This window comes from Dermochelys coriacea, chromosome 14 (assembly GCF_009764565.3).
Source record: "Dermochelys coriacea isolate rDerCor1 chromosome 14, rDerCor1.pri.v4, whole genome shotgun sequence".
Lineage (NCBI taxonomy): Eukaryota > Metazoa > Chordata > Testudines > Dermochelyidae > Dermochelys > Dermochelys coriacea.
The window spans coordinates 35,447,352-35,467,279 of record NC_050081.1 but is presented as its reverse complement, the minus strand read 5'-3'; the positions used below and the strand labels follow the sequence as shown (position 1 = coordinate 35,467,279).

The window sequence follows — 19,928 nt, the reverse complement described above, 5'->3', positions numbered from 1 at the left end:
ATAATAGATTTCTAACACCAATGGTCAATCCTTAGTCATCTCTGAGGAGTTAGTCTGTGGGCATTCCCCAGAACTATGACATATTTCAGTAACAAGTAGGGTTACTATATGTCCAGTTTTCCCAGACAGAGCCTCACGAGCGGGGTTTTCCCATAACAGCAAATGTCTGGGGGGTTTTACAGAGCAGATGCACTGCAGCTCAGAACCAGCCCTAATTGGTCTATTCCCAACTGTCCATTCCCCTGCATCCACAGCTCATTTATCCATTCCCCAGCTTCTGCAGCTGATTGATTGCTGCTGGATTCCACCCACGGAGGTCCTAGCTCCCAGCCCAGGGGAGGAGTCCCACAGGTAGGCGCTGACTGACAACTGTCGCTGCATTCTGGGCTTGTGCCAGTGCCCTGCCACTGTGACTGTGACCAACGCTGCCCTCACCTTGTGAGTACCCCCACCGCACCCCCTCTAGCACTCCTCACTCTACCCCCCCAGACCTACATCCCCCCCAGTTCCCACCCCTCATCAGTGTCCCCTTTTTGGGCACCTGGAATATGGTCACCCTAGTAACAAACATAGAGTGAAAATTCAGCATTCTACATGCACTGGTTTTACACACATTTCAATGGCACAATATTCAACAGATCATGAGTTTTCCAATGATCCCTCACCGGACATACATTTTTCACAGTACAGAATAACCGTGTACAAGTGATGAACATGGCGCACCAGGGGTTTAGTCACAAGAGGGATGAGTGTGGGAATGACTGGGGCAAAGAGAGTCTCTGTCATCCCAACTCAGGACACAGCGGTACATGGGGAGGGGGTGACCAGCTGGGCTGTCAGGTTCCTCATCTCCCTTTGGCCTCATCAATGGGGGTTGGCCTGGCTTCAAGGCTGCCTCGGTCTGTTGACTTCCTTGGCTCCCTTCTTCCCTGTGCCCAACCTTGGCATCTCAGCAATACGGAGATGCTGACTCCTTCCCCTATCGTTTTTGGGGTGTTGTTCATGGTCCTTTAGATTTCAGGGGCAGCTTCACATGAAACTGACAAGCCAAGTCACTCTGTGGCTGTGATGCAGTGAGTTCCCAGCCTCAGCCATTTGGCTTTCAGGAGCAAATCCAGCAGTTTCCCAGCTCTGTTATTCCTGTCTTCTTCCCCTCCTAGCAGTATCTCAGATCACTGCAGGGATCAGGCAGTAACTTTATTCTCCATTTCAGTCTCTGCCTCTTGCACTCTGAATCTAGCTTGCACCATCCATGTCTGTGCTGAGAATTGATCCCTGTCATTCTTTAAACCACAAAAAATATCTCCTGACAAAGCGTTAGATAAAAATTAAAATTAAAACTAAAAAAGGACTATTCCAACAAACGATCATTTGTTTCTTGAAGTCCTCAATAAATCTGAACTACATCCTGTCAAACTAAACTAATATCAAAGTATGTGACCTCACGGCCTTCACGAAGAGAGAAAAACCCACAGTCCAGGGTGGGCTATAAAACATTTTCACATTCATAAAGTGAAATCTCAAAGAATCTTTTACGGCTCAAAATCAGGAAAATAAATGCACCCATTTTTCTTCTGTAGTGGCTAAACTGGCTTCACTTCTCACTTTATTATTTGGTTGTATTAGTTGCATCATTATAATAAAAGAAAGAGAAAGAAAGAAAAATCTTCCCATCTACAAATGATCTGGACTAAGCCTAGAAAAAGTCAGGAAGCAATTTTACCAATAGATGGAAACAGGGCTATAAGATCTGAAAGGTCAAACTGTGCTTTGAGGTTCATTGGGATTTCCCCACTCACTCCCAGGTCTGGGACACTTTCTTCCCAAGCCCTCAGGAGTCTGACTTAGGATCATAGATATCAAAACTGTGATTCCAAAGCATGGAGAGCCATGGACACAGTGGTAAGTGACACTGGGATGCGGATGGGGTAGATTTGGGTCAGGATAAAACTCTGCATTGCTGAGACAGAGGCTGATGTGTTGAGAGTGGAGTGTGACAGTGATGGGGGAAGGAGGGAAACCCTTGGACTCACTCCATCGCCCTGAAATAACACAGAAGGTAAAACACCACATTTCACTGTCCCTGCTCCACATTCTTTTAGCATCTAGTTAATTCTGCTCTATAAGGGAGAAAATGAACAAAAACTAAATGCTTTTCAGCATGGCCCGGAGTAATGTGAGACTATTTGAGAATGAGACAATCTGGCCCCAAAGGGGAAACTCAGGGACTAATGATCACTCTCTTAATGGGAGAGAGTTAGAACACATAAGTAAGCCGTCAAGGGACACCAGACCCAAGCAGCGATGTGTGCTGGAGCCTTCTCCCTCAGCATTTTGTCACTGATATTTTTAATAAAACTCATGGAGAGATCATGGGATTCTGTGAATTTTTCTTTATTACCCGTGATCTATCCATGAGTTTTACTAAAAATATCCATGACAAACTCTTAGCCTTACACATAAGATGCTCAGGGTGAATTTACACTAGGAAATCTGGTGAAGGGTCACAGAGATGCGCTGGCTAATCCTGACCACGATTCCTACCATAGACAGATGCTCAGGAGCTGATGCTGCGGAGGCAGTGGTGGGAAAAGGGACTGATCCAGGCTTCTCCTCCTCTGCTTGGGGTTTGCTTAGACCAGGCAGAGCTAGAAGGTCACTGACCAGCTGATGTTCAGCTGATGCTGGATCCCCACCCCAGTGATGGGCAGCTGGATCTTTGGGAGCCAAACACCCCTGATGTGTGTGGGAATGAGGAAATGGGTGTGTGGAGGAGTCTTTGATGTCCACTGTGGTGTTAGCTCCACTTGGAGTATTTTCCACACTGAGAACATCTGAGAGGTTTTTTCCCTGTGCGGATTTGCAGATGCTTGATACTCTGGGAGCGGCAAATGAAGCTTCTCCCACATTCAAGGTCTCTCTGTTTTGCGGATCACTGAAGTGTGAAGTCAAATTGAATCTTTTTCTGTAGTCAAGCTATTTCTGGGGTCTCTCACCCTTGTGGATTTTCTGATGTTTGGTGAACTCTGAGCTCTTACTGAAGCTTTTCCCACACTCAAGGCATTTATAAGGTCTCTCCCTCATGTGGATTCTCCCATGTCGCGTAAGGTATGACTGCTGACTGAATTTTTTCCCACAGTCCAAGCATTTATGGGGTTTCTCTCCCATGTGGGTTTTCTGATGATTAGTAAGTTTTGTTCTGTAAACAAAACTTTTCCCACAGTCAAGGCATTTGTAGGGTTTGTCGCCCGTGTGGATTCTCTGATGAGTAATAAGGTGTGAGTGCTGCCTGAAAGTTTTCCCACAGTCAAGGCATTTAAAGGGTCTCTCTCCTGTATGCACTCTCTGGTGTCTAATAAGTTGTGACTTCTGAATGAAGTTTTTCCCACAGTCCAAGCATTTATGGGGTCTGTCTCCTGTATGGGTTGCCTGATGTGTAATAAGTTTTGTTCTGTCAAGGAAACTTTTCCCACAATCAAGGCATTTATAGGATTTGTCACCAGTGTGGATTCTCTGATGCTTAATAAGGTTTGAACAGTAAATGAAACTTTTCCCACACTCAGGGCATTTATAAGGTCGTAATCCTGTGTGGATTCTCTGATGTGCAATAAGGTGTGAGCTCTGACTAAAACTTTTCCCACACTCGGAGCATTTGTAGGGTGTTTCTCCTGTGTGGATTCTCCTATGTTTAGTAAGGGATGAACTTTCCTTAAAATCTTTCCCACAGTCAAGGCATTTATACGGTCTCTCTCCTGTGTGGATTCTCCCATGTTTAGTAAGCTGTGAGCTCTGACTGAAAGTTTTCCCACAGTCAAGGCATTTATGGGTTCTCTCTCCTGTGTGGGTTTTCTGATGTGTATTAAGGGTTGATTTCAAACTGAAATTTTTCTCACACTCAAGGCATTTATAGGGTCTCTCTCCTGTGTGGGTCCTCTGATGTGCAATAAGGTTTGAAGTTTGACTAAAACTTTTCCCACACTCAAGGCATTTATAGGGTTTTTCTCCTGTGTGCAGTCTCTGGTGCCTAATAAAGTTTGACTTCTTACTGAAGCTTTTCCCACAGTCTAAACATTTATGGGGTCTCTCTCCTGTGTGGATTGCCTGATGTCTAGTAAGTTTTGTTCTGTCAACAAAACTTTTCCCACAGTCGAGGCATTTATAGGGTTTGGCACGTGTGTGGATTCTCTGATGCTTGATAAGGTGTGAACGGCTAATGAAATTTTTCCCACACCCAAAGCATTTGTATGGTCTCTCTCCTGTATGAATTCTCCTATGTTTAGTAAGCTGTGAGCGCTGACCGAAAGTTTTCCCACAGTCCAAGCATTTATGGGGTTTCTCTCCCGTGTGGGTTTTCTGATGTGTATTAAGGGTTGATTTCAAATTGAAACTTTTCCCACACTCAAGGCACATATGGGGTCTCTCTCCTGTGTGCAGTCTCTGGTGTGTAATAAGGTGTATCTTCTGAATGAAGCTTTTCCCACAGTCCAAGCATTTATGGGGTCTCTCTCCTGTGTGGATTGCCTGATGTCTAATAAGTTTTGTATTGTCAATGAAACTTTTCCCACAGTCGAGGCATTTATAGGGTTTGGCACCTGTGTGGATTCTCCTATGTTTAGCCAGGTGTGAACGACAAATGAAATTTTTCCCACACTCAAGGCATTTATACGGTCTCTCTCCTGTGTGGATTCTCCTATGTTCAATAAGGTATGAGTTCTGATGGAAAGCTTTCCCACAGTCTGAGCATTTATAGGGTTTCTCTCCCTTGTGGGTTTTCTGATGCGTGTTAAGAGTTGATTTCAAACTGAAACTTTTCCCACACTCAAAGCATTTATAGGGTCTTTTTCCTGTGTGGATTCTCACATTTTTAATAAGGGATGAACTTTTGGTAAAACTTTTTCCATTGTCAAGGCATGTATTGGGTCTCGTTCCTGTGTGCAGTCTCTGGTGTATAATAAGACTTGGCTTCTTACTGAAGCTTTTCCCACAGTCCAGGCATTTATAGGGCTTCTCTCCTGTGTGGGTTCTCTGATGTGTACTAAGTTTTGCACTAAAATGGAATCTTTTCCCACAGTCAAGGCATTTGTAGGGTTTCTCTTCATTGTGACTTGTCTGCTGGACTGTGGTTTCCTTGGGATCCTTGCATCCTCCGCCACGTTGAACGGATTCATCAAGTTTCATCCCGGAATAGTTTCCCAGCTGCATCTCTGATCTGTGTCGATCTCCCCAGGCTTCTCCCTGTTCCAAGCACTGGGAAAACTTCCCTTCAGCACTTCTCAAAAATGTCTCCTGCAGTTCCACTTTCCGAGGACCTTCCTGTTGTGCATTCTCATCCTTGTTCTCACTCACTGTCCTATCACCTGCTGGGAGAGAGAATCCAGACAGGAGTCACTGCCTGTGCCGGGGAGAAAGAACAGAAAGGGGAATAGAAAACAGGGAAAACACAACACAGTGACTGTTGGGGAGATAGAGACATTGAATTCTGCCTCCACATCCATCCCCAAAACTCCCAGGGAAGTAAAGTCAGGGAGGAAATTCCTGACAGCTAACAGGATGAGTGGGAAGCCAGGACTGATATTTGACTTGATGCTACGACACTTGCTGATTGCAGCCCTGACCTGGGAGAGAAGGGGCACAACTGGGGGCTCTGGCTCACTGCACATTTTGGGAGTCCCAGCTTTTTCCTTCACTCACCAGATGGTTTCTCTGTCAGTTTCCCTGACTCCTCACCTGTGCGGATGCCCCTCAGGCTCTCCCTTTCCTTGGAGTCCTGGAGATCCGGGACCCATGGCTCTTCCCCTCGTTCCAGCTGGGTGATCAGGTCCGGTTTGGGAATGGGAAATCCTGCACAGGGGGTGAAATCAGGCAAGTTCAGGGCGCAGAGAGCACTGGTAGAGTATTTGGCATTAGGAACATTTCTTGAGTTTAATCTGACCCTACATGGGACTGTGATAACCCAGACCTTTTGGGAGAAGCAGAAATCTGGGGGCACAGGGTTGTTGTTATACCCGCACTCGGAGGTCTCAGGATAGATGCGCTGAGGGGACTTGTTGACACACACACAGCTTGGGTGCTAAGCTTCTGCATATTTCCAAGCCTGTAGAACTGAGAGCCCTCCCCACAGCTGCAGCTAGTCCCAAGAGGGCAGGTGAACGGTATGTGAAGGAGAAATAATAAAGAAAGGACAATCCCCTGCTTCTGACCTCTTGAAAGCTGGAGAGATGGGGATGAATTAGCCTGTCCATTAGGTTTCTGACTCCCCTGTTCCCTTGAATGGGGTATGGATATGCAAGTCTCTCTCTCACTGCAGCTGTGGACTACGTGACCCTCCCCCCAAATTCAACTGACCAGGGAAGAATCTGACCAGATTCAGACACGCAGACCCCATGGCTTCTAATAACCGAGGGGATGGGACTCCCTTACCCAGCGAGGTCACCGTCTCGTAGTTCTCCTGCATGACATCCATGTAGAGGGCTCTCTGAGCAGGGTTCAGCAGAGCCCCCTGCCCCTGGGTGAAATACACAGCCACCTCCTCGAAGGTCAGCAGCATCTGAAACAAGAGTCCCACACTGATTAAGTGCTTCCCCTGCCAGAATCCACTAGTCACAGGGGGGAAAAAACAAAACATTAAAGCTCTGGGAGGGCCGGAGAAGCAGAAACCCACCCCCACCCTGCTCAGAGCAGCCATGTGGCTTCAGGGGATGGGAGAAGGTGAGAGCTCCTTGTCCCCCAAGCACACAGAGCAGGGCAGGGTCTTCTCATTTCCCACATGCCTCCCAGCCACAGGCTGAGATGGGAAGCAGAGCTCTGAGCCGGGCAGGGACAGGAATCCCGACAGCTTCCCTTAGTATTTCACAGCAGCCTCTGGCCAGTGGGTTAGGTTCCAGCTCCGGGAGTCTGGTCAGTTTTCCCAGCCCTGCCCAGAGGGGTTGGGTCTTGTTTTAGAAATGGGGGAATGTTTATAACACCCTTCTCCTCCCTGCCTCTCCCTCACCTCATCCTTTCAGCTCCCTGAAAATCCCCTACCTCAGCTGGCTCCATCACAGTCATTTCCCTTCCCTGTCTCCTGGAAGACGGGACGATCTGGAGCGAAATGTGGACGCGATTCCTCAGCCTGTCAGAGGAGCAGGGAGATTGGGCAGGTTTCATGAGAGGCTGGAGTCCATGTCACTCCCCGATTTCCCCCAGGCTCTCACCCTGCAGACAGACGCTCTGATTATATGACTCTGCCATGCTGGGAACAAACCCAGTTAGTTCATTACCACCCCAGCCAGGGCCCCACCCCCCCATTAGAACTTAACCCACCGGGGACCCTTTTAAACCTCCCCATAACAGCATCTCTGCGTGAAATGCTGGAAAAAGAGCAGAATCAAAGGAGTCACTTCAGGGTACTGCCCCACAGCGTATTGTGACCCCCTCTAGCTCTCCCCCGTCTCCCTAAGGAGTACAGTGCTCAGCAGAGTGAGCAACTGGCTTTTCCTCTCTCAGCTCCTGCCCTTGTTCCCAGGAGAGCTGACTGCCCTGGGGGGGGCAGGGAATGGATCTGGGCACAGCTGGGAACCTCCCTCCCCACTTGTTATACCTGCTGCCCTTCAAGTCCCTTCGCTTTCCCTTTTTATCATCTTTCCTCGCCCATGGAGAACGGATGACTGCCCCATTTACATGGACCTTTGTCTCATTAGGCAGAGCAGCCACTGACACTGGTACCGGGGGGGTTGAACCTGGCTGTGTCACTGAGGGCAGCAGTTCTGGGACTTGCAGACACAGGGAGCCCCTCCCCTTGTAGGCCAAACTCACCAGCTAGTCCCTGAAAGACGCCCTTTGTGCAGAATCATTTCCCTGTCCAGCTCCAGCCCTTTCCCCAGGTCTCTCCATCACGTGCAGGCTCAGGTACCCTAGAGGCTGGTTCCAGCCACTGGTTCCAACGGGGTATAAGGAAGCGGGAATGTTCTTAATGTTTTTTTCTGAATACTGTGTGTTCCTCATTTTCCCCATGTGTTACTCAAGTATTGGGGGTGGGATATGGGTGTGTGATGATTGTGGACATCCCTAGAGAGCAGGTGGGACTGCAGACTGGCTGCCTAGGCACAGAGAATGGCCGACACTCTGTATCCTGGCAAGCAATAGCTGGAGTCCGTCCTTTGCATGAAGCCAGCTGAACGTGGTGGAGAAAAATCAGAGAGGGGGAGGTCAGGTGACCTGTTTTCCTGGGAAGGAGAGAAAGTACAGAGAGGGGCAGCTGGGCATCACTGAGGATGAGGGGCTGGAATCGGGTCAGTCTCCTGTTTTGGGACTATGTGGGGAGAGCCCAGGGCTCGGGACTCTGGATTCTCCCCAAGCCAGACTTTGCTGAATGCTCCTGATTTCTGTGCTAACAAGCTTTGTTCTATGCTGTCTTCTCAGCGACCATTAAACCCTTCTGTTTTCCAAGCCAGCTGAGAGTCACAGCTGTCTGTGCAGGTGGAGTGCATGGCCTCTGTGAGGGGTGTGTCAGGCTTCCCCAGGTGTCCCATCCAAGTGGACTCCCTGCGGGGATCTTGCAGTGTGAACAGGGGTGCTGAATACTACGAGGTCAGACCCAGGAAGCTTCTTGTCCTGGTGAGAGTATGCTCTGAGGGGTGACATACTGCACCAGAGTCCTGCCTGGCTTCATTCAGAGCCATTCCAGAGCTCCAAGACTGTGACTCTGTGACGTGGGGCTGTCGCGAACACCTACCTCCCCTCCAAGCTCTGATTGCCTCAGCGCTCAGGTGAGTAAAGAAGGAGCGGCCATGCCAGGTGGCTGGCCTGCAATGAAAACATCCAATGCAGCTTTGGAAACAATTTAATACTGTACTCAGCAATGATGATTGTGAAGCTTGGTTGACGTGGTGAAGTCAGAGGGTGGAAGAGGGTGGGATATTTCCCAGGGAATGCCTTACTGCTAAATGATGAACTAGCACTTGGCTGAGCCCTCAAGATTTAACACATTGTTGCTAATGTAGCCTCACACTCTACAAGGCAGCACGAATGAAGGGAGGGAAGACAGCATGGCAGACAGAGACACACTGTGTGTGTGAGAGAGAGATGTGCATTGCCCCTTTAAAGTACCACATTCTAAGTACATTGCCTTTTTAAGTAGATCAGCAAGTTGAGATAGCAGCTGCTGCCAGCAAGCTCCCTCCATCCTGAGCCCTGTCATATCCCCCCCCACTGCTCTGTGGAGATGGGGGACAGGAGCAGGGGAGGGGGACACCCTGACATCAGCACCCCTCTTCCGCCCCCTGCACAGCAAGTAGGAGGTTCACGGGAGCAGCTCCAAGGCCACACAGGAAACTCAGGGGAGCTGATGGGGGCCTGCTGCTCCACCCTGGTTCCAAGCCCCCAACACTAGCTCCAATAGGCTGCTCTTTCTGGAAGCAGTGGACAAAGCAGGCGGCTGTCAAACAACGTTATAAGGGAGCCTTGCGCAACTTTAAAAGAGCATGTTCTCTAATTCAGAGGTCCTCAAATTGTGGTCCATGGACCATCAGTGGTCCGTGAGCTCCATTCAGGTGGTCCAGGGATAGTTCCCTCTAAGGTGCATGCCTGGGCGGCACATGAGAAAATGAAGGGCCACCCACCTAATTAGTGGAGCTGCGCAGACGTGGCTCCACTAATTAGGTGCCTGGACTCTGGAGAAGATGCACATGTAAGCTCAGGTGGTGGCCTTGGGGGGAATAAGGGGTACGTGGGAGGGGGCAGTGGTGAGAGAAGAGGAGGTGGGGGAATTTGGGACATGCAGGGCTGCGGCAGCTCCAGGGCTCCGGCTGCCGGGGAGAGAGACCCCTTCTTCCCAGTCCCAGCTTAGGGGCTGCTATGGTGGGGGAGAGAGGGAGAGTTCCACCCTCCTTCCCAGCTCCAGCTTGGGGGCTGCCATGGCTGGGGAGAGAGGGCACATCCATCATATTAGAAAGATTAAAGACCACTGATATTAAAATATGAGTTGTGTGCTTTTATGTGTAGAACAAAAAAAATTAATTATTATTATTAAGGGTTTTTTTTTATATAGTACTTTTATCCAAAGTGCTTTACAATAGTTAGCTAATGGTACAAACAACATTTGGAAAGATCATTAAGTGGTCCGCCGAGACCCTTAGCAATTTTCAAGTGGTCTGAGAAAAAGAAAGTTTGAAAACCACTGCTCTAATTGATTAGCAACCTAACAACAAAACAATGTTAACCAGGACGACTTTAAGTGAGCATATTGTATATGGGCTTACAAGGCAGGTGTGGGGGGGAAAGGGGGGGCAGAACTTGGATCTGTTCTGGGAACTACCAAAAAAATATACAAACCTGCCACCCCTGTATGCTGCCTGTGTAAGTTACATTTCCATGGCAGTGCCTAATTCGGAAGGGATATAGTTTAGCTACCCTGTGGTTAGCGAGCAGGGAGATGCTGAGCTCAAAGAGTCTTTACAGTGTAAAGCACCAACACTTTGGATCAATCGGCTCATTCTCCTGGGACAAGAGTGTCCCCACTTGGTCTGTGTTGCTTATAAAGGGGATCCCTGCACAGTACAACACAGCAGGGTCTGCCATGACACTATCCAACCTTCGCTCTCCTGCTAATGCAGGATATCCAGCCCTTTGCAGGAGAGAGAGAGGAGGAGCAACATCACCTTAAATTTCAACCTCAACCTCTTTCATGAAATTCTGACAGGCCAAAGCTGTGAAATATTGTCATGCCATTTCTACACAAGGCAACACTCAGGGAAGATGAGATGAGCACCCCACTGCTTCGCGCCTTCTCTTTGGACTTGAAACATTGAATGTGGGTTGCACCTGGACTATCCAAGCTTTAAACATGTTCAAAAAGAGATCAAAGGCCTGATGATTTACAGTGTTGGGAGGAAGGTCTCCTGCACTTGTCTGTGGTTGCCCTGACCGTCACTGTCGAAATTAAGGCCACCTTACTTCTGAATAAGAGCATCCACACAGGGGTTTGAAGCCCTGGGATTTATTTGCATTAACTTTACACTGTTAGCATCAGACCACACAGACAAGCTGTGAGGAAATAAAGGAAAGGGAATGCGGGAAATTGGTGGTGGTGGCAGAGTGCTAATTCTTTAGTTTTTGGTGCTAACTCTTTAGTTTTAAATGTTTTCATTTCTTTTCCATGACGCCCCCACAAACAGGCGCAGACATTCAGACACAGATCTTGGCAAAGGAACAGGAGTAGTAGCCACCCAATCAGGATCAGAGTTTTCAGGCCATGAACAATAATGGGTCATTTAACATCAGAGTCAGCAGCACAGTCTGTGTCTATAAGAAAATGGATGTTTTTCCCTTGGGGTAACTAACCTGTATTAGCGTAGCAGCCGTGTTAGTCTGTATCCGCAAAAGGAAAAGGAGGATTTGTAAATTTGTTAGTCTCTAAGGTGCCACAAGTCCTTCTTTTCTTCTAACCTGCATTAGCTATCCCACTGCAAAAACATAAAGGAAAGGGTGAGGTCAGCACTGTGTGTGTCCTGACCGATGTAAAGGAGAAACAGAGCAATTCTTTTTAAAAATTATTTGACTTTGGCCATACAAATCGGTACATGTGCCAGAAGGAAGAATATCCCTGAAATGTATCACAACAAAAAATGTAGCATGCATAAAAGGCTGGGAACATAAATAGGCAATTAGAAGTACAAACAATATGGTAGAAAAATCTACATCGATGCATGCAATAAATGAAGTCATAGAAAAGTGAAGTGGGTACTTTAGAGTGTGCAGGATGGGGGCTTACTTACAGAAATAAGGTTTTAAAATCAATTTTCAATTGCAAGGGGTGCTGGGAAATCACATTCCCAGAAGTGTAAAATGGCATCAAATGTTACAGGATTATACAACCATTCTAGATATATGGATCCTTTGGAAGGGGTAGCAGTAAAACTATAAAGCTAGTACATCCCAAAAGCTCAGACACAAAAAGATAATAAGACAAAAACAAAATGTATTCATTTCTTTATTTAAATTCTAGACTGTTGGGTGCATAACTCATGGGGATTGAATTCTTGGGGTTGTCAATCTATCTTGGGGTTGCATATTTATACTTAGTAAAAAAAACAAAAAACCCACAGAAAGTTCCTTTTGAGAAGCCCTGTACAGGAGACACTCTAAGGCCCTTAGGGACAGATTTTCAAAAGGATTTAGGCCACTAGTGGCATATTACAAAGAATCGAGGTGCCTTGAAACTTCTGGCCTTTAGTGAATATTTGGGAACCAAGTTCTGTAGACAAATGGGACATGGGATAAAGCACTAGGGTGCTGGACAGAGAGACAAAGTACTTGGCTAAAGCAAGACCCACTGGTGGATCAAAGGAAACTGAAGGAGTTTTGAGCCAGCACTGAACTCAAATTACAACACTGCAATAGAAACAGGAACTGTTACATCAGACACATGGGGAGATGTGGTAGCTGATAGGGATGTAAAAGCTGAGCCGGTAAACATTAGCCTCACCGGTTAACCGGCCTTAACCATTAACTCCGGCAGCCCCATGCTAGCCCGAGGGACGCCAGCGCCCGTCTCGGCCAGGTGGCCGCGCCAGACCCTCTGACGGATCCCAGCCCCCCTCCAGCATCTGTGCTGCCCCCCCTCCGCAGGCCCTGATCGTGCCCCTGGGCCCTTCTCCTTCCCCTGCCCCCAGCTGGGGCACCCCACAATCCATTCAGTGTGGCCTCTGCCCACCTTCTGCCCCTCCCTATTTGCCCCCCGAGCTGCAGCCTCTGTGCAGAGCGGCGCGTTCAGGGAAACAAAGCAGCGGTCGGCGAGGGGGGGAGGGATAGCTCAGTGGCTTGAGCATTGGCATGCTAAACCCAGGGTCATGAGTTCAATCCTTGAGGGGGCCACTTAGGGGGGACACACGTGATCCTGCCCCCGCCCCGCACACCCCGGGAGCTGGCGGCAGCTTTCCTGGGCCCGGGGCAGGGAATCGCAGCCAGCTCCGCGGGGAGCAGCCTGGGGCCAAACCCTCCCCCTGCAGCCCGGGGGTGACGGGGGGGGCGGGTCTCTCTCACCTTCTCTCCGAGCGGGGCCCCCCGGGGCAGGGGCCGGGCCGGGAAGGGGGCCCTGGCCGGGCTGGGGGCTCTGCCCTGGGGGAGGCTCCCGGGGAGCCGCGGGAAGGGCCCGGCTGGAGATTCCCCTCTCCCGGCTGCAGCCAGGGCTCCGGGCTCCCAGCACCAGCCGCCGGGGCTCGGGGATCTCGCCGGGAGCCAGAGTCGCCGCAGCGGCTGCGAGTCACTTCCCGCGGCCGGGCCTGAGCCCCGCGATCCGCCCTCCAGAGCCGCCCCCCAGCCGCTCCCGGGTCCTAGCGATCAACCCACCGCGCTGCAGCGTCTCTGTGTCCGGCTCCTGTTACACTCCCAGCCTTTCAGGACCGAAGGGCCCATCTTGAGCGTCGAGCCCAGGGGTTCTCACGACCAAATTTTTCCTGGTCTCAGAGTGTGGCCAGCAGCTCTCGCTGGTGGCTGCTCTGACACTTTTTCTTAAAATACTTAATTACCTTCAGGACAAACCAATAAATATGCACTTGGGTAAGGGGGGAAGGGTCCGGCTATTGTGGGGAACACAGCCCCGGTGGAATTGGCTAGCGAAAGGATCTGAGTCCTCGCCCCCACTCCCTTCACCCAGAACTTCTCTCCACATCGGGCTCGCTAAGGCCTTGCTTTAACCTGCCTCCCTGGTCACAGGCTACTGGCACTAATGCAAAATGTCTGGTTGTCTCAGCTGACTGGGCCAGATTTGTAGGGGGGAGAGAGAGAAGGTAAAAGGAGAGAGAGTAGAAGGGGGAGGGAGGGTGGCATAATAGTTTAGACCAGTGGGAAGGAAACAGATGCGTGAGGGGAAGGCTGGCCGCAGAACCTCAAGTCTCACATCCCAGGGGGAGTTCAAGATTTAGCCTAAGATGAAGGAGTTGAGGATGTCGGCTGGTTCCCCTTCCCTGGTTTGCCCTGTTCCCATGCTGGGTCCCAGGAGACTGCAGGTGTGAGTCATACCCCAGGGTACAATCTGGACTGTTGAACTGCTTAATTCTGCATCTCAGGGCATGTTTTACACTGCTTCCCCGTGTGAACAACAAACCCCTCCATGCTCTGCTCACACACAGCCACCAGCCTTCAAAGTCACTCCTCGCTGCACTGTACTGAGTGTGACTAGCCAGATACTCATGAAGTTACTAAACGAAACAGCAACATCAGCCAGTTTTCTACTCCCAGCCTTGCACCCCGGGAATGTGCATCTTGGACTGCTCAGGCTGTTCACCGTGCTGGACAAACTCAATAATTAGTGGGTCATCCCCACAAAGGGCTTGGATTAGGCCACAGCCTTGTTCTCTCAAGTCAAATCCCCCAAAAACTTCAATGAAAATACACAGACCCAGACAAAACACTAAAATGCATTTATTAACTGGAACAAGGAGGTTTTCAGGGCTTACAAGGGAGAAAGATATAAAAGGTCAGAACTGGTTAAAAAAATAAAATTAAAACATGCATATTAAATCCTAAATTTTACCAATCTAAGGAAGATGCAAAGCAAACAGGTTTTCCCACCCCACCCGATGTTGCAGGCATTTCACAGTACCCAGGCTGGATTTCCTTCCAGCCTTGGTCCACCCTCCCCAGTCCAAGGCCCCTGTTACCTTTCAAGCTATCTTGTTGCCTTCTGTAAAGATGGGAGAGGAGAGGTAAAAATGGAGGCAATTCTCGCTTGTGCTTTTATACCACTCTCCTGTTTGAGGTTCACCCCCCAACCGGGGGGAAGGTGACAGTCAGTCTGTGGCCTAAGTAAGCATCCAGCTGTTTTTCACATCGGGTTTTCAACCTTTTTCTTGCTGACGCCCCCTTCTGCATTCTATAAAAATGCCAGGGTGCATGCGGGGGGGGGAGAAGTGTGGGGCTCCGGGCTGGGGGGACACCCTTGGGCATAGCCATAGTTTTACTTCTATGGGGGGGGGCTCAAGCCAGTTCTGCACAGCAGGGTCCAGGGAGGAGGCAGCACCTCCATCCCCTTACTCACTCAGGAGGCCACCCACCTGTCTGGGTAGTGGGGGGATGCAACCAAAAAACATAACTCAGTGGGGGGGGGACTCAGCTCAAAAAGTTTGAAAATCGCTTAGGGTGCAGGAAAGGGGGTAGCTAGGGGCTGTTTATGGGCAGGGGGGTAGCTCAGGGTTCAGGCAGGAGGTAGCTAGGGGCTGTGTGGAGGCAGGGGGTAGCTATGGGTGCAGGAAGGAGGTAGCTAGGGGCTGCGTAATGCAAGGGGGGCTCCCAGTACAGCTCACAGCTTCACAGGGCATTGGGGGTCCCAGCTTCAGCCTCCCCACTGCTCCGAGATTTGGAGATGCTGGGGCCACGCTGGCTTCTGCCTCCCCACTGCTCCCAGTTTCAGGGATGGGGGGCCTGCCAGCTTCAGCTCTGCACCATTCCCGGCCAGGGTGAAGGGGGGCGCCTGGCTTCAACTCTGCGATGCTCCTGGCCGGGGCAGGGGAGCCCATGAAAGTTGACAGACACATTTTAACCAGACAATAATACTCAGCAGACGATGACTTTTCTTATGATACCTCACAAGATATACTTTATAGATTTCTCATTTTGTAAATGTGGTGACCATAATAGTATAGACTAGTGGCCCTCAAAGGTGTTTCATCGCCCCCTGCCTCCCTTCTTTCTGTCTGTGGTCATTTACGCCCCCACCCTCACAGACACATATATCGCCATTGAACTCTAAAAGCATAGTAGTTGCTGTCGGTGTGCCCAGCTCTGAAGGCCTCCAACAGCAGCACAGAAATAAGGGTGGCCACATGAAAAGTGATATTCCTCAATATCACTGTTCACAGCAGACTTGTCACTCCATTGCCACCCTTACTTCTGTGCTGCTTCTCCACCTGGGTTTGAGAGCCTGAGCATTTATCTCCACCTCCCACATATGCCTGTTCCTTCTTCATGAGCCCTAGCCACGTGGGGCTGACAGCCAGTGCTCTTTGGAAAAAAAAAAAAAAAACCCTTACAGATCATGCCTCCCTTGGGAAGCCTGCCCCATAGTTTGAGAATTGCTAGTGTAGATCGTCACCATTGGGATTGGCAGCCAAGATGGTAACACCTGCTCCTTTCTGTCTCCAGGATCCCCAGAGAAAATGTCTGAACAGGAGAGCGGAGCAAATCCCATTAACATTAACCTTGCAAAACACATTTCGGAGATTTCAACTATTAACATTCCCTCCATCCGTTAACCCCTACCCCCAGAGATTTCAATGTGACTGAGCTAGAATTGGGCAGGTCACAGGGGCGATGGGTATAATCTCTGAATTATTGATCCCTGAATTAACAGAATACAGGAACCCTTTGGATAAATTGTTAACCTCTAACAAGATATATCTAAACATAGACCACTACAGTTACCCCTCTTCTTCCAAGACTTTAACAATACACGATTACATTTCAAACTCTACCTTATCTAAGGTGGAAACACTTTTAAAATCTCTCTCTAAAAGTTGAATCTGAGGGTGAATCTCAGTCAATTACATGCAAGTTGTTTAACCCTTTCTTGCCATGGATTTTCCCCATGTTTAATGAGGTCTGACCTCTGTATGAAACTTCTCCCACAGTCCAAGCACTTGTGCGGTCTCTCTCCTATATGGATTGCCCTATGAGAACCAAGCACTGATCTCCAAGTAAAACTTTTCCTACAGTCCAAGCATTTTTGGGGTCTTTCTCCTATGTGGATTGTCTGATGTTTAATAAAGTATGACCTGTATTAAACTTTTCCCTCAGTCCAAGCACTTATGGGGTCTCTCTCCTGTGTGGATTGCCTGATGATTAACAAGGTCTGATTTCCTCTTGAAACTTTTCCCACACTCAAAGCACTTGTGGGGTCTCTCTCCTGTGTGGATTGCTTGATGTATAACAAGGGTTGACCTCTGTATGAAACTTTTCCCACAGTCCAAGCACTTGTGTCTCTCTCCTATGTGGGTTGCCTTATGTTTCACAAGGGTTGACCTCTGTCTGAAACTTTTCCCACAGTCCAAGCACTTGTGGGGTCTCTCTCCTGTGTGGGTTGCCTGATGTTGAACAAGGTTTGATCTTTGTATGAAATTTTTCCCACAATCCAAGCACTTGTGGGGTCTCTCTCCTTTGTGGATAGCCTGATGTTGAACAAGGTTTGACCTTCGTATAAAACTTTTCTCACAGTCAAAGCACTTGTGGGGTCGCTCTCCTGTGTGGATTTCCTGATGATTAGCAAGATCTGACTTTCGCTTGAAACTTTTCCCACAGTCCAAGCACTTATGGGGTCTCTCTCCTGTGTGGACTGCCTGATGATTAACAAGCACCGACCTCCATTTGAAACTTTTCCCACATTCTAAGCACTTATGGGGTCTCTCTCCTGTGTGGCTTTTCTTGTGTGAATTTAGTGCTGGCTTTGAACTGAAACATTTCCCGCACACAAGGCATTGAATGGGCTTCTCTCCAGTGTGGCTTCTCCTACAGTTATTAAGATCTGAGCGCTTACTGAAACTTTCCCCACTGTCCAAGCATTGAAGAAGTTCCTCTCCAGTATGGATTGTCTGATGTGTCGCAAGCTGTGATCTCACAATTAATCCTTTCCCACACTGCAGGCAGTGCCAGGGTGTCTCTTCTTTGGGATTTGTCTGCTGCGCTCTGGGATCCTGGTCTCCTCCTCCACCATTAATAGATTCATCCACTTTCTTCCTTGGGTGATTTCCCAGAAGCCTCTCTGACCTGTGCCAATTTCCCAAGGCTTCTCCTTGCTCCCAGCAATGGAAAAAATTCCCTTCAGTTCTTCCCAGAATGGTCCCCTGTGGTTCCACTTCCCCAGGAACTTCCTCATGATGATTCTCCTCCTCGTTCTCACTCCCTTGCTCATCACCTGCTGGGAGAGAGAAAATCCAGACAGGAGTCGTTGTACTGGGGAGAAAGAGGAATAGCACTGAGGGAAAACCCAACAGAAAGAATCCAATTGCTCAGTCTGCCTCCACATCCCACCCAAACACTGACAGGGAAGGAGAGTCTGGAAGGAAACTCCTGCAGCTAAGAGTCTGGGTGGAAGGGTGTGAGCGATATCTGCTGATTAGAGCCCTGCTCTGGGTGAGATGAGGAAGAACTGAGTATGCTTACTCACACCATATTTTGGGATTCTCAACTTTTTCCTTCATTTCCTAGATGGTTTCTGTGTCAGTCCTCACCTGTGCGGGTGTATCTCAGAAGCCTTCTTTCCTCACAGGCCTGGAGATCAGGCACCCATGGCTCTTCCCCTCGTTCCAGCAGAGCAATCAGCTGAGGTTTGGGAAAGGGAAATCCTGTGCAGAAGGTGAAATGAGTCCAGATCAGGGTGCATGGAGCATTGGTGGAGTATTTGTCACTAAGGACATTCCGTGAGTGGAACCTGTCCCTGTGCTCTGCTGGAGGAACGGGGAATCCAAGAGGAAGGGAACAGGGTCGCTGAGCCCTGTTGCACAGAGGACATTGTCTGGGGAGGTGAGTTGAATTATTACTACACCCTCACTAGGCGTTCCCAGGATCTATACGCTCTGGGGGCCTTGCTGATTCACACACATCTCTGGACTTAAACCCCTTCCTCTTTCTAAACCTGCAGAACCCAGAGCCCTCCCCATGGCTGGAGCTATTCCCAAGGAGGGAGGTGAACAGGGATTGTGTGTGCAGCTGAGAAACAACAGGATGTATTTATGCCCCTTTGAAAGCTGGAAGGGTGGGGAAGGTTTAGCTTGTCCATTGGATTTTGACACCCGTGTCCCACTGGAGAGGGTACGGAGATGCAAGTCTCTCTCATGGCAGCTGTGCATTATGGAACCCATTCGCCTCTGATCTAACTGACCAGGGAAGAACCTGACCACATTCAGATAAGTAGGTCCCACGGCTTCTAATAACCGAGTGGATGGGAATCCCTTACCCAGCGAGGTCACCGTCTCATAGTTCTCCTGCATGACATCCATGTAGAGGGCTCTCTGAGCTAGGTCCAGCAGAGCCCCCTGCCCCTGGGTGAAATACACAGCCACCTCCTCGAAGGTCACCGGCATCTGAAAAAACAAGGGTCCCATACTCAGCACTTGCTGCTCCAGCCACTATTCACAGGGAAGGAGGCCCATAAAACCTGAAACCCTCCCCCCTCGCCAGTCCCTGCTCAGAACAGCCAGGAGGCTCCAGGGGCTGGGAGATGGTGAGAGCTCCTTGTCCCCACCAGCACACGGAGCAGGGCAGGGTTTTCTCATTTCCCACATGCCTGCCAGCCATAGGCTGACACGGGAAGCAGAGCTCTGAGCCGGGGACAGGGACAGGAATCCTAACAGCTTCCCTTCGTATTTCACAGCAGCCTCTGCCCAGTGGGTTCAGGCACCAACTGTGGGAGTCTGGTTTGTTTTCCCAGCCCCGCCATGAAAATCCCCTACTTGAGCTGGCTCCCTCACAGATATTTCCCTTCCCTGTCTCCTGGAAGATGGGACCATCTGGAGCAAAATGTGGACGTGATTCCTCAGCCTGTCAGGGCAATGTGGGGGAGGTTCCAGAAGGGGCTTGTGTCCATGACACACCCCGATTCCCCCTAGGCTCTCTCCCTGCAGACAGATGCTCTGGGCTCTGCCATGCTGGGAAAACCCTCAATCACTTTATCACAACACAGACCCAGAGCCTCCCCCCAGCACTGAATCCCTGAGACACTTTCAACCCTCCCACGGACAAAGTCTCTAAGACAAATGCTAGAAAACAGCCAAATCAAAGAAGCCACTTTGGGGGATCCCCCCTGACATCGGCCCTGAGGGCAGCGTGTCCCCCCAGCAGTGCGGGGACTCGGCCAGGGCAGGAACTGACTTCTCCTCCGTCAGCTCCTCCCCTTGTACCCAGGACAGTCAGTCTGCCCCGGGGGATGCAGGGCATGGATCCGGGCAGGGCTGGGAGCT

General features: G+C 49.7%; 6 protein-coding genes across 11 annotated transcripts in view; 1 reads left to right on the top strand and 5 right to left on the bottom strand.

Moving 5' to 3' along the window:
- Window positions 1-19,928, bottom strand: part of LOC119842642 (zinc finger protein 239-like) — a 1,225,455-nt gene that overhangs the window by 454,550 nt on the left and 750,977 nt on the right. The gene's annotated exons all lie outside the window — the stretch shown is intronic.
- Window positions 1-19,928, bottom strand: part of LOC119843367 (zinc finger protein 664-like) — a 1,158,238-nt gene that overhangs the window by 536,199 nt on the left and 602,111 nt on the right. The gene's annotated exons all lie outside the window — the stretch shown is intronic.
- LOC119842634 (zinc finger protein 879-like) overlaps window positions 1-19,928 on the top strand; it is a 224,907-nt gene that overhangs the window by 132,802 nt on the left and 72,177 nt on the right. The gene's annotated exons all lie outside the window — the stretch shown is intronic.
- LOC119843338 (zinc finger protein 850-like) overlaps window positions 603-19,928 on the bottom strand; it is a 621,437-nt gene continuing 602,111 nt past the window's right edge. Inside the window, exons 1-5 of one of the 3 annotated variants that reach the window (XM_038372578.2) lie at window positions 18,926-18,980; window positions 18,201-18,314; window positions 16,996-17,887; window positions 12,519-12,529; window positions 603-4,196 (exon numbers count right to left, since the gene is read on the bottom strand). In XM_038372578.2, coding sequence (XP_038228506.2) covers window positions 2,977-4,196; window positions 12,519-12,529; window positions 16,996-17,887; window positions 18,201-18,314; window positions 18,926-18,968 — 2,280 coding nt within the window. In that variant the 5' untranslated portion in view covers window positions 18,969-18,980 and the 3' untranslated portion in view covers window positions 603-2,976. Of the gene's footprint in view, window positions 4,197-12,518; window positions 12,530-16,995; window positions 17,888-18,200; window positions 18,315-18,925; window positions 18,981-19,928 lie in introns of those variants that run through there. The other 2 variants (XM_038372579.2, XM_043496632.1) reach the window with 2 other exon arrangements.
- Window positions 4,013-8,938, bottom strand: LOC122456626 (zinc finger protein 621-like). The gene is made up of 5 exons (XM_043497150.1): window positions 7,795-8,938; window positions 7,024-7,111; window positions 6,421-6,547; window positions 5,728-5,841; window positions 4,013-5,392 (listed from the first exon to the last, which is right to left on the bottom strand). The coding sequence occupies exons 1-5, from the start codon at window positions 7,830-7,832 to the stop codon at window positions 5,343-5,345; spliced, it is 417 nt and encodes a 138-aa protein (XP_043353085.1). The 5' UTR covers window positions 7,833-8,938; the 3' UTR covers window positions 4,013-5,342.
- The window catches only part of LOC119843274 (zinc finger protein 850-like), a 1,382,451-nt gene continuing 1,374,335 nt past the window's right edge, over window positions 11,813-19,928 (bottom strand). The window contains exon 12 of the mRNA XM_043496623.1: window positions 11,813-12,438. The gene's annotated coding sequence lies outside the window, so the exon portion shown is untranslated. The remainder of the gene's footprint in view (window positions 12,439-19,928) is intronic.